Source organism: Phytophthora cinnamomi, assembly GCF_018691715.1.
Source record: "Phytophthora cinnamomi strain GKB4 chromosome Unknown Contig53, whole genome shotgun sequence".
In the NCBI taxonomy this organism is placed as follows: domain Eukaryota; phylum Oomycota; class Peronosporomycetes; order Peronosporales; family Peronosporaceae; genus Phytophthora; species Phytophthora cinnamomi.
The window spans coordinates 3198114-3213692 of record NW_027150986.1 but is presented as its reverse complement, the minus strand read 5'-3'; the positions used below and the strand labels follow the sequence as shown (position 1 = coordinate 3213692).

The window sequence follows — 15579 nt, the reverse complement described above, 5'->3', positions numbered from 1 at the left end:
TGAGACGTGTGGGCGGACACAAAATTTCGTGCTGGCCAATCGTTGCTCGACGTCGAGCGCACTTAAGTGAAATAGGCCGGACAGAGGCGCGAAAAGTCCCGCCGCCTTAGATTTTTTGAATTTCAGCAGCTTCAAGATGCAAGTGCATCCTAGTGAATGTCTGGGTAGATTAGTCATCGTACAGATTGCAACTAGGCTGGCACGCAGTGGATGTCAGCGACGAGGTGATACACTTTGGGGGCATACGACTTGACCTTCTCCACGTGCTCGCACGTGATGGTCCAGTGCTTGCCGTATTGCGTCGCGAGCGAGCGCATCGAGTCCAGCACGCGCTGCTGCCATGCCTCGAAGTCCTCGACGGCCACGTTGTCGTGGACGTGGAACCACCCACCGCTGGGCTTCAGCACTTGCACGGCCAGCGGCCAAGCCTTCTCACTCGTGGGCAGAAGACCAAGATTCACACGGTCAGCCACGGCCCCGATGGTAGGGGCCGACTCGCGGTTGTCACCGAGGTACACTTTGCATCTGCCTGCAACATGGTTGCGCTCCAGATTGAAGCGCAGTGCCGCCACGGAGTCTGGGTTCCACTCGCACGCGTGGACGAACGCCGCACCGCCATGCACCAGGAACGGAAGAACGTAGTATCCGATGCCACAGAAGAGGTCCACAATAGTCTCTCCGCGACACCCAATGTTCCCCATGCGGGCCTTTTCAGTAACGTTTCCGGACGAAAACATCACCCGGGTGAGATCCCAGCCGTAGATGATGCCGTTTTCACGAATCTCCACCCAACCAGGAGCCTCCTTGCTACGTTGGGAGGGTAGTAGCTTGTTGTTTACGTACAGCAGCTCCACGTGACTCTGACGCTTTTCACTGGCATCGATAAAGGCTTTCCGAGCAACGCGGGAAAAAGCGGGTGTAGTCGACGCACAAACGTGAGCCCACATTTCATCTGCGAACGGCGCCCACTCCGGCTCCAGGAAGGAATCACGCGGGATCAGCAAGACATCGCTCACGAACTCGTACTTGTCCGGAATAGCCTTCACAATCTCCGCAGGAATTTGGTGCTTGCTGGCAAATGCTCCAATTGTGCTGCGGATGACTTCGTTGCGGTTCAGCCCACTCGTCTTGCCGAACTTATTAGCGTATGCATCGTCGTCAGGTACAACCTCAAGCCTTTGTAGTTCAGCGTCGTCGGTCGAGGTAATCAGTTTTTGAATAGCTGCAGTAACCGGGAGCAAGAACATGGTTGTTGTCTTACCATCAGCAGCAGCCGCACTAGAAGGCACGACATTCGCGACGTGCACCCGTCGAGCCTTGTCGTACACGTGTGCCTTCTCCAACAACGTTTTCACCTTCTTCACTTGCAACTTTCCAACAAGGACACCGAGAGGCTTATCAGCTGAAGAGGCTGACGCACTGAGAGTAACAACTGCGTTGCTTTTTGCAGCCTTAGACGGGGCTTTTGTCGGCGCCGTGATCGAAAGTTGACACTGATACGCAGACGAATAAACCTGCCCGAAGCCAAAACACTGGAAGCCACCTCCCAGAATGTAAAGGGTCTCATTGCTCGGCATCCACGTGCTGCTGTGGCCCACGAAAACTGCGTTTTCGTGTTTCACTTCACCAACCTCCGTCCATTGCGAAGCTTTAACATTCAGGACGTACACTTTCTGGGTGGCTTTGTCTCCATTCGCGAGCAAAGCAGGCGTCATACCGCCAACCACCAAAATCTGGTGATCGCTAATTGAGCTGGCACTAGCAGCAAAAAGCGCGGGTGGTTGACCGCTGTTCCTGGCATTTTTGATAGTCTTGTGCTCCCAGGACTCCTTAACAGTATCGAAAAGCGAGCAAATCCCGTGAGCATCTTCACCAGTCCCATCGGGTCCCTCTAGCGAAATCATGCCTCCCCACAAGGCAAGTTTGGTTGAGCTGACAACTTCACCGATGTGGTCAAATCGGTGAGGAATGTTGGGCGAATTCTCTGTAAGCATTTACAAGCGACAAAAATGAGCTAACCGGAAATCTGAATGTAGAAAGATCGTCAACCAGCAAAATGATCTCCACGAACCAATTTGACGCCATCGCAACGGGCTCTGGGACAAATCCAGCGCATACAAGTCGCCAAAAACTTGCGCGGCATCACGGCCGCCGTGTACATACACAACCGAATCCACTACATAAATTAACCATCAACCACTGATTAGCTCTTCCGTTCAAGAAGATGGCAATAACGCTACAGTCAAGCTTGGCAAATAAGCCTTACCTGCACAACAGATGTGCTTCCAACGAGGAGAGGGGCCGTCTCCTTGCGGGGCAAGTTTTTCCCATTGCTTTGACTCAAGGTCCATAGCATAGAGATCGCCAAGAGGTTTCGCGGGGCTAGCGCGACCTCCAAACACGACCATACGTGATCCTACAACAACTGCTGAATGGTACATCCGAGCTGAGGGGCCATCAGCTCCGGCCGCCGCATTGTATGTCTGCTGAAGGGAGCCATCCTTAGATGGGGTCAAGTACGTCACGTCGGCAACGCGAGTCGTTGTCCCGGAAGCCGTGGGACCTTGGCCGCCGAATACGATGAGGCCTCCCTTGTACTGCACACTCGAGTGTCCCACCAACTTGACACTGTGTTCGCTAGAAGCCTCGTCCCACGACCTCATTACAACCTTCGAACTACTTGCAGCCTGTGGATTCGTCGCCGGCTGGCAAAACTTTGCACGGAAAGCCTCGAAGAGGCGGTCCGTCTTTTGCTTGTTGGCCTCAAACTTCTGGTTTGCAACATCCACGATCCATCGCAGGTAGTCCTCATTTACCAGCAAGTGCTCAGCACTGCGTCCAAGCGGGATCTCCAGTCCGTTCGCAGTCGTGCGAATGGCACACATAATCTTCCTGTTGCCAAGTACGACACCTGACTCGCGGAAGCCACTCGCAATGCCCCACTGCAGCAGCTCCTTCGCCGCCTCCAAATCGCGGCACACCACGTGCATGATGAACGGTTCGTGCTTGAAAATTATCTACCACCAAAGCAATACCATCAAAACCATCAGCCACAACACCATTGAAAAAAAAAATGTAGAAACTCAAACTCCAACCATATTGCTGGTGCTTGAATTGGCGTCGGGCGAGCGCAACGCCGCCACCAATTGGTCAAAGGTGATGGTGGCGTGCTCCGCGATCAGCCACTTGCCGCCTTTAGTGATCAGGTCCGTGGCCGCTTCACTGCCGCTGCTCGTTGCTGCTTCACCGCAGAAAACTGCAATTCGACCGGAGCACGAGCTGCTCGTCACCTGTGTCACAAGTCACTCAGAAAAGGTCAACACAGTGCTCAAAATGCGCTTGCAGTCTCGTGCCAACTCACGTAGTCCGGGTGCGCGTTGATGGTCTTGATCATGTCCACGATGGGCTCGTCGATACAGCCCTTGGGACTCTTGTCCTCCATGGCCTGCAGCTTGCGCAGGCTCTCGCGCTTGAGCTGCGCGAACATGGTCCACCAGTCAAGCAAGTTGTCGAATGACACAGCGGCACCTGTACCCATTCCTAGTGTATCCATTCCTAGTGTACCCATTCCAACTGTACCCAAAAATTTCTACTAAAGCCGTACCCATATTTTTCGTACATGTACCCATTTCAGCTTCAATGGAGCCACCGGAAGATGCGCCATGGCCGAGCGTCCGCGTGCGCTGCGCCGGCGTGCGCGCCAACCCGCGCGGCTCGCTACCCGTTGACAACGGGCGCGAGTTCTTCGGCGAGACGCAGTACGCGCGCTCGCCTTTCCTCGTGCGCGTGAGCTTCGACAGCGTGAGCTTCGTGCACCGCGGGACGCACGTCGAGGAGCGGCGCTTCGTGTTCCCGGGGCGCGTGCTGCAGGCGGTGCTGGCGGACTTGGCGCCGGACGTGCTCAAAAAGACCGAGCGCCCCAAAAATGGGTCATCGAAGCCGCGGAGGGCGCCCATAAAGCCCCGTGCACAGCCCCATTTGTGCGTCCTGGTGCGCGCCGACTGCCTAAATGTGTACACGGCCGCCGGGGAGGTGTTCGAGGTGGCGCTGCCCTTCCAGGCCAATGGGATCTTCCCCATGGAAGGCCGCGGCCTGCTGCTGCAGCGCAGTCCGGCCGTGCAGATCCCTGCCACGGCGTCGAAACGGCCTCGGGACGCTGCTGCGCTGGCTCTGGCCAGGAAGAACCGGCGGGCCAGCACCAGCAACAGAGGAGACGGACACAGGTACAAGTACAGCTCCGGGGACAAGAGCGCGCCGTCGAGGCCGAGGTACTTTACGCTCCGGCACCCGCTGGACGAGGTCAAGCCCGTGGCTTTGAGTTCTACGGACCAAACGGTCCCGGGGAAGAGTGGGGAGAAGTTCTTGTCGGACTCGGCATTGGACGCCGTGGCAGTGCTGGAGGACGAGGTGTCGCCTCTTTTGGTGACGTTTCATCGGTGGGAGCAGAGGTTTTGTGTGTTTCGGCTGAGTGTGGTGGACACGAAAGTGCGGACTGCTGTGACGCCTGAAGTGCGCGTGGTGGATGGACCGACGTGGACGAGATACCGAGCTAGGAGTGACTTGGAGGAATTGCGCGTGCGCATTGAACCGGAGTGGGCTGCGACGCCCCTGTGGAAGTCTCCGCGAGTTGCACCGGCGACCTCGAAGCCAATGTTTCTGTCGCCGATCGCTTCGTCATCTTCGGCGCCGAATGCTTCACCTGTTCCACCATCACCACTGGCCTCTGTATCGTCGTCAAGCTCGTCGACAGGAGCTTCCAAGACAGCCTTTATTGCCTCAGGTGTTGATGGACTTCCGCTGCTCTGTGCGATGGATAAGAGCGCCGGCACGCTCGTTTTGAAACCAATTTCGCAGCAAGAAACGACAGCCACGTTCATGGATGACAGTAATGGTGAAAGTGGCGGCGTGCGAATCTTGCATTGTCGAGATGCTGTCCCAATAGTCCAGCATGATCACGCGAGACCATCTGAAAGCGACGAGTTTAGGGACGGCATTATTGAACGGTCCACCGATATTGTGGTGCTGGAGAAGGACTGTTCTCTCATGCTATACCGAGCGCATCGTCCAATTTGCTGCTTGATCATCTCTGATTTGGCTCAGGATAATTCTATGACAAATGATGTCCATTCGGAGACGATGCGACTCATGGGTGGTATTCAGGTAAACTCTGTCGACAGAGGCTACGCCTACGAGATCGTGTTTCCGGATTTATGTGGTAACTTGAGTGGGAAGATATGGAGGTCTCATCACCCATTGACGATTATTGGTTCTCATTTGTTGCAGCAAGTATATGGTGTGATGGATTTCATAGTCCCTCCTGTGATGATGTGTTCGTTCAAGTCGCAAGTAGTTTCCTTGGCACAACAAAAGACGTTGCATCCAGCGAAGTATGATGGACCCGTCCATGGAGGGCTCGAGTGGCAATCTTTTTGTGATTGCATAGCGCGTCTGTTTCCAAAGCGGAGTGGTGGTGTGAGTAACGCTTTTTCACCCGAAAATGACGTCGATATGGTTGTTTCTTCGCTCTCACCTTTTGATAAACTTTGTCAGAGTGAGTTTCACGACATGTATCAGTATGAACACGCGATGCTTTTTGCTACTATGGAGCTTCCTGCAAGAAGCTCTATGGCGGACCAGTCTTGCTCTGATCGAGCTGAATATCCAGAAAACTGCAAACAACCAAATTTTGGCATGGAGGAGTACGTGGAATCAATTTTTGCGGGACTGCACTTGCTTTGCGAGGAACTGAAGTTGTCGACCACGCTCTATCAGCAGCGACTACTTCTAGCAGACTTGCTCTTGGATATGGCGTTGCAGCAAGACTTGGACCCCTTCATCACTTACTATAAACAGGATAATTGCCTCCTAAAGCGTAAGGTGATGGGAGAAGGGTCCAAGTTACAATCTCAGCAGAAGACTGAAGAGAATGGATTGCTTCGTTTTGCCACTTATGGGTGCGTGCCAGACTTAACCGTTTGGCTTCACAGCAAAATGTCTGGAAAGCCTTACCCATTGATGTCATTCCCCACGCTAATTAAAAATTCGCAGCAGTCATCTTCTTTTGGTACCGTGACGGAGCATTCTGAGAGTCCACTGCAGCGCACCAGAGCAATTTGTTGCGTATATGAGTTGATATTTTCAAGTTCGATGGGTAGATCACCTCGTTTACCGACCACTCAGTCAAATGCATACAAGGTGATCGTTTATCTTACCCAAGATCCCGTCGGTAGCGCGCTTTCGATTGATGATCTCCCGGTTGGTCTTAGCTTTCCAATTGTGCAAACCATCCGTCAAGTTAAGCACCATCCACCCCCATTCATTACGGAAGACATTTGCGCGTTTGTGGGGAGAGAAGATCTCAGTATTGCAAACGCGGAGAATCTTAGCGACCATTTTGATTACTCAGGTGAAACGCAGAATCAGTCGCAGCAGGAACCAACCCCCCACACCGAGGATGAGAACCGTGACGATTGTGACGGTCTCGAAGAAATTATAACCCGTAGCCAACCACTCTTCCCTGCTGATCAGCGAATGAAAGAGGTCGCACGGCTACTTCGTTCGAGTCGTCCTCTCTGCTTGAAACTAGAGAAGACGCCAGATCTCTCGGATCTCGACTACGCGCAGCAACAGCAAGCTCGCTTGTTGCTTCTTTGTAAGAGATCTATGGCATTGTCTGTGGCGCGTGGTATGGTTACGCTCGGCAGCTTTGACGTTTCGACCGCACAAACACAAATATGGCGACTTCACATACCTGCATTGCCCCTTGCTGGTCGTAAACCACCAGCTAATGCGATCGTAGAACTTGATCTTTCCGGTTATGCTAAGGAACTGACGTACTGGCCTCAGTTTCATAATGGATGTGCCACGGGTCTGCGGCTTCCAGCACATGATCTTTCGGGTATCATCAACCGCCATTGGATCAAGTACCATCGGCCTTCAGTCCACGATGTTCCGCAACGTAATCCGACAGGAGCTCCTGGGGGTCGACAAGGAACAAGCGACTCCGCCGATCGCAACTTGGATGAGGCTTATGCAGCTCACGCAGGATTGCTGCTCGGGATTGGCTTACGCGGCCATCTTAAGTGTCTGTCGATGGCAGATGTATACAACTACTTATCGCTATCGAATGAGTTCGTGACTGTTGCAATAATGCTCGGCATGGCTAGTACCGCTGCACACTGTCGTCGGAAGCGAAAGCGACAATCAGTAATAGCGAAACCCGTTACCAATGACGAAGAGGACATTTCCAATGCAATTCCAACTGCAGACTCTGAGATGGCATCATTTGAAGCGGATCATTTCTTCTCAAGTGTTCCTGAACTTTCATCATCAGATAATACTCCTCTTCTCGGAACGGGTTTGGAGCTGGCGTTGGAGCGATCAGTATCCAAAATGTTATGCCTTCACGTTCCGTCATTGCTGCCACCACCGTTTGGAGGGTTTTCAGTTCCAGCATCCACTCAAACGGCAGCATTATTGGGGCTCGGTATTTTGTATCAAGGGACAGGATATCGGCTAATGACCGAGCTACTGCTTGCCGAGATCGCGCGCTCTCCATCGAGCGCTCAATTTGTGGGGAGCAATGGTAACGCGGGTTTATCAACTGCTTCATTTGATCAGTTGGAGGGGTATGCTTTAGCGGCAGGAATGGCACTCGGTCTTGTCGTACTTGGACGTGGTCAAACTACAGCAGGAGACCCTGGGCTTGCTGATCTAAAGCTTGAGGAGAAACTTCACAAATACATCATCGGTGGCGCGCAACAATACCGGGACACGAACGCCGCTGGAAGTTGTCTTTACCGAGGTCGACGTTGGCAGGCGTTCGGTAGTGGAGGTAGTGGATTCAATTCTGCAGTGAACGGTAGCAATACGGGAAATGGTAGCACCAGCAGCAATGTTGGATCTTCGCCCGGCGTTGGCCGTGATTCAAAGCACACAAACGACCGAAATGGAGCTCGTGGTGGGGGCGAACACGTGAATATTGGGGTAACTGCCTCTGCGAGCGCTCTCGCACTAGCATTCATGTACATGCAAACCGGTAACAAGGCTGTTGCCGCTCAATTGGTAGTCCCGGACACACTCATTCTACTCGACTACGTTCGCCCAGATATCTTGCTAATACGAACGCTATCAAAGAACCTAGTGTTGTGGAACGATATATCGCCAACAACGCAATGGATCGAACAGCACGAAGTCCCCGCGCAGCTTCTCCAAGCATACAAAGGTATTCAACCTCAAGGAAGTGGCACGAAAGAAGAAAATAATCGCCCCAGCGGCTTACCTCCGCACGGTGATTTAAACTCAATTTGCGAGGCGTACGCAAATATTGTCGCGGGGGCCTGCATGAGCATTGGACTACGGTTTGCTGGTACAGGCAATACGCCGGCTCGTTCAACGCTCCGTAAATACGTCCTCCACTTTCGTGAGCTGAGATCAAAGGTGTCATCATCGGTGGTATTGCGCGGTAGTAGCAATACTGTTGCTGCTGCGACCGAGCGAGCTACCGTCGAACGGTGTTTGGCTGTATGTGCACAGGCCCTAGCTTTAATTGATGCTGGAACGGGAAACGTGGAAACTCTGACACTCCTACGCTCGTTAACATTACGACAGCACGTGGATGCGGCAATGAGCTATGGTAACCACATGGCGCTTAGCATGGCGATCGGGGTGCTTTTCCTGGGCGGTGGACGTGCAACAGTTTCGCGTTCTAAGGAGGCTATTGCGGCACTTGTAATCTCGCTCTACCCGATGCCACCTATGAACACGGCGGACAACAAGTATCATCTGCAGGCATTTCGTCACCTTTACGTACTGGCTGTAGATACTTCGCGATTGCTGGAGACCGTGGACGTGAACACTAAAATGACTTCAGCCGTCAACGTCCTAGTGAACCTCAATCCAGGCGCGAATCAAGATTTGAATGGTGATGATGGCCCTCAACCTTCGTACCGAACGTTGCGAAGTCCATGTCTCCTCCCAGAGATGTCGACTATCAAACGGCTCGTCATCTCCGATCCCGAATTTTACCCGATTGAAATCCTTGCGTCATCATCATCCGACGAGCTAGCATCGTTGGAGAAGAGCAAGGTGAAAACGGCTAACACGCTGCGGCTGGAACTGTTGCAAAACAAGAACGTTGTTTTTCTGAAGCGCCGGCAGCGGAAAGACCCCGGTCGTCTCACTGGAGAATTGCAACAGCTTCACGACGTGCACGTGGGGAGCCATGGTGGAGGTAATATATCTGACAATCGGTTGCGAAGGCTGTTTCGGATTTATTTCACTAGGGGTGGCATTGGTGAAGATGACGAAGACTGTGACGGCGAGGAGAATAACCCAACGGAGCAGCTGGTCGTAACTGATTGGGGAAGTAGTTGGTGGGCGTCTCAATTGAACCCACAGGCCCTGGAGCTCGTCAAAGAGGAATCAGAGTTGCTGGTGCCGCCTTACCTTAATGCTTTGCATGCGCTATTCCGTCTGCAACAAGTGCCACAGTTGATGTGCAACACGGAAGTCGTGGATTTAACATTGTTCAGTGACTACTGTCTCTTGCTTCTTGACGATTCGGAAGGCAACGGGATTATGGAGAAGAAACCTTCATTGCGAGATTTTGGGGTGTGGCTGTCAAACCAAACGGAGGAAGCTCTGAGTGCTCTGTGGCATCGAACCTCGTTGGATATTACATCGCTGGCTTCTGCTCGAGTTCAGTTGTTGGCGGAAGCCACGTCCTCACTGGTGAAAGCGGAGTCAGTGGTGGATGCATTTTTTGTGAGTGTGCTGGTGAGATATTTTGTTGGTCCCTCGGCTTCTTCGCTACCAGATCGAGAGCACCCACCATCTACTGACAAAAATTGGAAGGCCAAGTTCCAGCGAGTGTTGGCTGCTTGTTCGCAACCTCAAGTGCCTACATCGTCGTCGCCGCCACGATTCGAGTTGTCTGCATTTTTGGAGCAAGACGATTTGACGGAGGTGGAAAAGGTCTTTTGGCTGAAGTTGGTGTCGTTCTTCCTGTTTTCCAACTAACTTCGCAGTGGGCGGAGCCGACGGTAACGCAAATGCAGAAACAATGTTTTATGATTTTGCTAGTGTTATTTAGTTTTTATTGTCTTGCAGACCTGGTCTGGATGCTTCGGGTAGCCATCCTCCTGACCCGCCTGCAAGTGTGTTTTCCTATCTATTCACCCCGCACCAGCATAAGAGATCAATCTTTGCCAGGCACGGGGTCGGCCACCGCCTGCAGTGTCTTCATTCGGTCACGTCTTCGTCGCTGTCGTTCGCGAGCCTGAAAGCAACATACGTACAAGAGGCCCACTCGCTTCTCAAACAGAAAATCTGCTTGCGCTCACCATCCTTGTCACCCTGCAAGCTTCGTCCTGGTTGTCGAGGAGTCCTCGCTGCTGCTGCTGCTGCTATTGCTACCTCTTTTTTGGTGGGAACCATTTTCTTTTTTTTTTTTCCATGGCATGCCATGGTGTTCCTCTTTTTTTTCTTCTTTTTTTGCCATCACCCACGCCACCATTGCCCTGGGCATAACCTCCTCAATTCAGTTTGGCAAAAGTGATTTTCATTTTACGTCTCTTGCGCGGCGACGACACGGCCGGGGGAGCCGCTGCCATCTCCAAGGGCTTCTTCACCACCTTCACGGGAGGTGAAGTCAACCCTCGCGCCACCGCACCATTTGTCGACGTACTGGCCGAGTTGGGAGCAGCATCCAATGGTTTCCCATCTGGACTGCCACCTCCCACCAGAGCCTTTCCATCGCGATCACGCTTACCTGTCATTTCCGGTGATGCCGACGAAACCTCCTTCTTCGGCTTGACCGGAGTGTTGTTGAGCGATTCGGTGCCGTTCGCCACCTCTCCACTGTCAGCTGCGGGATCAGGGCTCCCTGGCTGTGAGATGCTGCCCTTACCGTTGGCCATTTCGGTTGCCAGCGATGCAGCCTTTTGACTGCAGCTCAAATCATCGCCATCCTCTTGCGAGTGCATACCCTCATCGCCCGAAGGAGTGGGACTTGGCGCTGCAGCCTCCTCAGCCTTCTTTTCATCTTCTTTCTTCTTCTTCATGAACTCACGACGTGCAACGCGGGCGACAGCACGGCCACCCATATCTTCAAAAACACTTTCCGGCAACGACTTCCATACAACCGGAGTGACTCGCACGTCCATGGTCGCTGTGCGCTTGTTCCAGCGATACAGATCATTGTTCTTAAAGTACTCCACAGAGTTGTCGATGCTTACTTCACGACTACGTAGCTGACGGCGGTCAATGTCGAACGCCACGTAAAAGCACACACCAAATTTGCTGGGCTGCGCCAGAACTTCACCGTTAGGCTGCTCACCTGCCACAAAACTTAGCGGGAACTTTTTTGTAAATGCTCGCAGGCGGCAGAGCGCCGGGTTATACGCCAGAGACTCCACCAGTTTACGCATACGCGACTCGCAAAAGCCGCACCAGGCTTGCTCCTCCTCCTGTTTCTCCGTATACACCTCGACTGCGAGGTAGTGTTGGTGGACGGCGAAAAAGTCCGAAGGCTCGAATAGAGGTCCCCATTCCGAGCCGCCCTTGCTCAGGACGTCTTGCACAATCGTCAAGCCGCGCTTGAATTCCTCCTTCATCACCGTCAAACTGTGGGTCGAGACGTTAAACGAGGAATTCATCGACGGGTACGCCGGCGTCAGGATCGGCATCACTTGGTACCTGAAGCAGCAACATAATCCGTTGGTGAAAACCTGCAGTAAAAAAAAATATGGAAAAGACCGCACAACTCACCGGTTGTGGCCCGCGTTGGCGTTCCAGACCTCGAGTCCTAGGTTCGCGTCGTGGGTTTTGCAGAGCTGGATGGCCAGCGGCCACTTCCAGTTGTTCAGGACCATGAAGAACCGCAGCAGCAGTGTCGACGGCGACGCGGTCGGGTACAGCTGATTAATGAAGCACACCAAGATGCACCAGTTGACACCGCCGAGGTATCCCATCTTGTTCGAGTAGAGTCCTCGGCGCTTGGCCCAGCGTCTCACGATCCTCAGCACGCTGATGAAGCTCTCCCGATTCGGGGTGAGCTTGATCATGAGCTCCGTCACGCGCGGGCCGTTGAGACTCTTCTCGGTGGCCGGGTCCACGCCGACGAGCACGTGGTCGTCCAGGATGTTGAGGTTCTCCGGGATGGAGTTGCGCGGCAGGATGGCGATCTGCAGATCGATGTTGATCTCCTCGTAGTCGAACGTGAGGATGGGGACGATGGCGCCCTCGATGGCCACGAGGTTGGACACCTTGGGGTGCTTGAGGAAGATGTCCTTGAGCGACGAGAAAAAGTCCTCGCGCGTCACGTGGCGCGGGGCCACGCAGATGGTGTCGATATCGGCGCCCGGCTCGTTCACGCCGAGGCGGTACGAGCCGGACACGAGGATCTGGCCGCCTGCGTCGGCCGCCATCTCCTCGGGCACGCCCTTGTCCATGCACACCTGCTTGACCCACTGGCGGAAGATGGAGCGCAGCTCGGCCAGGATCAGCGAGCGGCGCGTGATGTTGGCGTCCGACTCGGTGGGGAAGTGCTCGTCCATGAAGGCCTGCAGCTTGGCCGACTGCTCCAGGTCCTTGGGCTCGGGCGGCGTCGTGCGGATGGCCTTGTACGCCTGCTCCAGCACGTGCGGCGCCACGGTGAACGTCGAGCTCTGCATTGGCTGCAGCGAGAAGCGAGAGGCGAGGCGAGGCGAATGCGGTAGTGCGCTAGGCGGCTGTGCTGTGCTGTGCTGGCTTGCTGTGCGTTCGTGCGTGGCGTGCCTGTCCTGCTCTGCTGCCTTAACGTAGCTGCTCGTTGGTTTCCTGCTTGCGACAGCGCCAATCTGCTTGTGTCAGTCGAGGCGGGCGCTGTCTCTGCGCTGGTGATTGGCCGATAACGCTTCTAGATTCCATTGGCGGAAAAGGCTGGTTGGTATTTCCACCAATCCCAGGTGTGATTGCTTTGAATTTGAAAAGCTCTGGGGCACAAAATTCCCCACAGGCGCAAGATGGACGACGACATCGAGGCGCTCATGCCCCGCACCAAGTGCGTCTCCCCGCGCTGCGACCGGTTGAGAGGCGGGAAACACTGACGGAATGCTGCGTGGTTTGTGTGCGCAGGGCGGCCAACGACCGCGCGCCCGTGGACGCGGCCAAGCTGAAGCAGTACATGGCCACGCAGAAGAACGCGCACAGCGTCGGAGCGTACGAGCAAAAAGAGAAAAAGCGACCGTGCAATACCCACTTGCAATTGTATGTATTGACATTATTATTATTATTATTATTATTTGCTGCTGCAAGGCGGTCGGGGGTGGTGGTGCGCGGCGACGTGCGCAAGGACGCGGAAGGCTTCGAGGACATCGACGACTTCTGGGTGGACGGGGACTCGATGCAGGACGACTCGGTGGACGACGACGACTGTGTGTGTCTGCAGTGCACATGATGTTGGAGGATCTGTGGCTGACTTGATGCTGTGACTTGTTTGACAGCTCTGACGGGCTCGGACAAGGAGTCCGCGGACACGTCGGGGGACGTGTCGGAGCCCAGCGAACACGAGGTGGAGCTGCCGGAGATCGACAGCCCCCGGTCGAGTGATCGCGAGAGTATGGACATCGAGCGGGGCTCCATCCCGCCGCAAACGCAGAGAATCAACAGTGCCAGGGTGGAACAGGAGGAGAAGAAGGAAGACACAGGGCCGCCTCCCCCAGCGTCCCCCGTGGGAAGCGACGTGTCATTTGACTTTGGCGGCTCGCCACATGGCTCTGTGGATATGAACGCGGATTTGGACGCAAATGTGAACGTCACGGTCCGTGACCGACGTAGCAAGAAGTCGATTGAGAAGGAAAACGATGGGGGAGATAAGGAAAAGACAAAGGCGAAGGCAAAGGCTCGCCGGAGAGAATCGTTTGGTGCGCGTGGCTTCGATAAAGACACGACGAGTCCATTCTCTTTGAACGAAGGACCGGTGACCCCACTCTCGAATGGTACGTGCTACTGTCTGCAAAAACTGCGTGGGGTTTGTCTGACACTTTGATGTGATCGAATTGCCTGATCGGAACTATAGCGAGCGACCGCAGCTTACAGTCTATTCCTTCGTTCTCGGACAAGAACTCACTCTCGCCCAACATCAGCAAGGAACTTTTCAAGAAAAATGAGTACGCAAGCGATGCGAGCGATGGGAAACCCAAGAAGAAGCAGGCCAAAGGAAAGAAGGCGAAAAAGACAACTGCAGGAAAACAGTCAATCAACGAGCGTAAGAAACCTCGGATCCGACCGACAGGCAAATATGGCTACCGTACAACTCCCGGGACAGACACATCGACGCAATCCGTGCAGACGGACGACGATAACGACGAATCGTTCGAAGCCCAGAATGACTCTGGCGGCGAGACTGGAGATGACAGCTTCTACAATGAACCAGATGCACCAACTGGCCCAGTTCGCGACCGATTGCCGGACGCGTCTAAGATTTTGGACGACGACGAGAATGGTGATGCTTGGGATGGCAGTGGCTTACGGCGGTCCAAGCGGAAGCGCTTTAAACCTCTCGCCTGGTTCAAGAGTGAGCACATGGTGTACGAACGCACTTTCGTTGGTGTGGGCACTGTGATGCCAACGGTTGTTGGCGTGGAGCGTCTCGGTCAGGATTCTCCGACGTCGAAGCGAACCAGAGCCAAGCCCCCGTCGAAACGGACAAACAACAGCAGGGCACTAGCTCGGACGGAACTGCCTAAGGACCTGCAGAAGCGCATCATCGATAGCGAGTGGGCGACGCTGTATGACAGCCAAGCCGGCTGCATGAACGATCTGAACGTTATTTGCCGTTTTAGCGAAATTCGCCTGCGCAAGCTTCCAACCGAAGAAAGAGGGGGTGCTGTGGTGCACGCGTACGCAGGGCAGAGTTTCAATCTATTTAGCCCGTCTCCGTTTGCTCGGTGGATATCGGGACGTGTGGTCTTGCCACCCGGTGCGTGGAAGGAGCCCGAGGGCGTGGGCCAAGCAGTGCAGTTGTTCTATGTGACGGGATGTCAACCGAAGTCGCTGGAGTTGGCGCTGGCGCCCGAGACGGACGACGATTTCTTTGAGAGCAAGCACACGATGCACTTTTTGCTCAGCCCGGGCGATGAGTTCTACGTGCCTTCTGGCAATGTGTACTATGTCAAAAATCACTCGGCCACCGCGGACTGCGACCTGCGGTTCACGATTCTGAAGCCTGAGGCACCGCAAGTTGCCTCGGATGACTACGACTCGGACGCGGACGTGGAGAAGGAAAAGGAGAAGGCGGAACAAGAGTCAAAGCCGGAAGCGACGGAGGCAGCCAGCAGCCCGCTCAAGCGGAAGCGAGAGGAGGACGCGAGTGCAGACGTGGATTCCGACTCGGTCTAGAGCGAGGCAGTGTACACAGCGAGCAGCGCTAGTAGCAGCAGTCGTCCCTATTTCGTAATTTCGTTTCGTGTGCAGGTTTCTGATATGCACATGTACGTTGCGGTGGAGCACCTTCAGTCCTTTCAGTCGTGACATTGCTGTCACAAGAGTTGGACCAGTTGGGCCAAGAGCCGGAAAACCGCGCCATATTTACGACCA

At 54.3% G+C, this 15579-nt stretch overlaps 4 protein-coding genes across 4 annotated transcripts; 2 read left to right on the top strand and 2 right to left on the bottom strand.

Annotated features, from left to right (window-relative positions):
* Nucleotides 1–191: 191 nt before the first annotated feature.
* On the bottom strand, nucleotides 192–3487 carry IUM83_00922 (tRNA wybutosine-synthesizing protein 2/3/4; the record flags this gene model as incomplete). Its single annotated transcript, XM_067924740.1, has 5 exons — nucleotides 192–1984; nucleotides 2072–2176; nucleotides 2267–3017; nucleotides 3096–3290; nucleotides 3362–3487. 5 exons carry the CDS (start codon nucleotides 3485–3487, stop codon nucleotides 192–194), a joined length of 2970 nt encoding a protein of 989 aa, XP_067789528.1.
* Nucleotides 3488–3639: 152 nt separating this feature from the next.
* On the top strand, nucleotides 3640–10134 carry IUM83_00921 (putative anaphase-promoting complex subunit; the record flags this gene model as incomplete). Its single annotated transcript, XM_067924739.1, has 5 exons — nucleotides 3640–5160; nucleotides 5444–5472; nucleotides 5551–5699; nucleotides 9976–10043; nucleotides 10111–10134. 5 exons carry the CDS (start codon nucleotides 3640–3642, stop codon nucleotides 10132–10134), a joined length of 1791 nt encoding a protein of 596 aa, XP_067788971.1.
* Nucleotides 10135–10535: 401 nt separating this feature from the next.
* Nucleotides 10536–12674, bottom strand: IUM83_00920 (Poly(A) polymerase; the record flags this gene model as incomplete). Its single annotated transcript, XM_067924738.1, has 2 exons — nucleotides 10536–11697; nucleotides 11770–12674. The coding sequence occupies 2 exons, from the start codon at nucleotides 12672–12674 to the stop codon at nucleotides 10536–10538; spliced, it is 2067 nt and encodes a 688-aa protein (XP_067789473.1).
* A 330-nt stretch (nucleotides 12675–13004) lies between these two features.
* On the top strand, nucleotides 13005–15381 carry IUM83_00919 (Centromere protein C/Mif2/cnp3; the record flags this gene model as incomplete). Its single annotated transcript, XM_067924737.1, has 5 exons — nucleotides 13005–13042; nucleotides 13117–13200; nucleotides 13297–13415; nucleotides 13485–13979; nucleotides 14060–15381. The coding sequence occupies 5 exons, from the start codon at nucleotides 13005–13007 to the stop codon at nucleotides 15379–15381; spliced, it is 2058 nt and encodes a 685-aa protein (XP_067788927.1).
* Nucleotides 15382–15579: the final 198 nt, after the last annotated feature.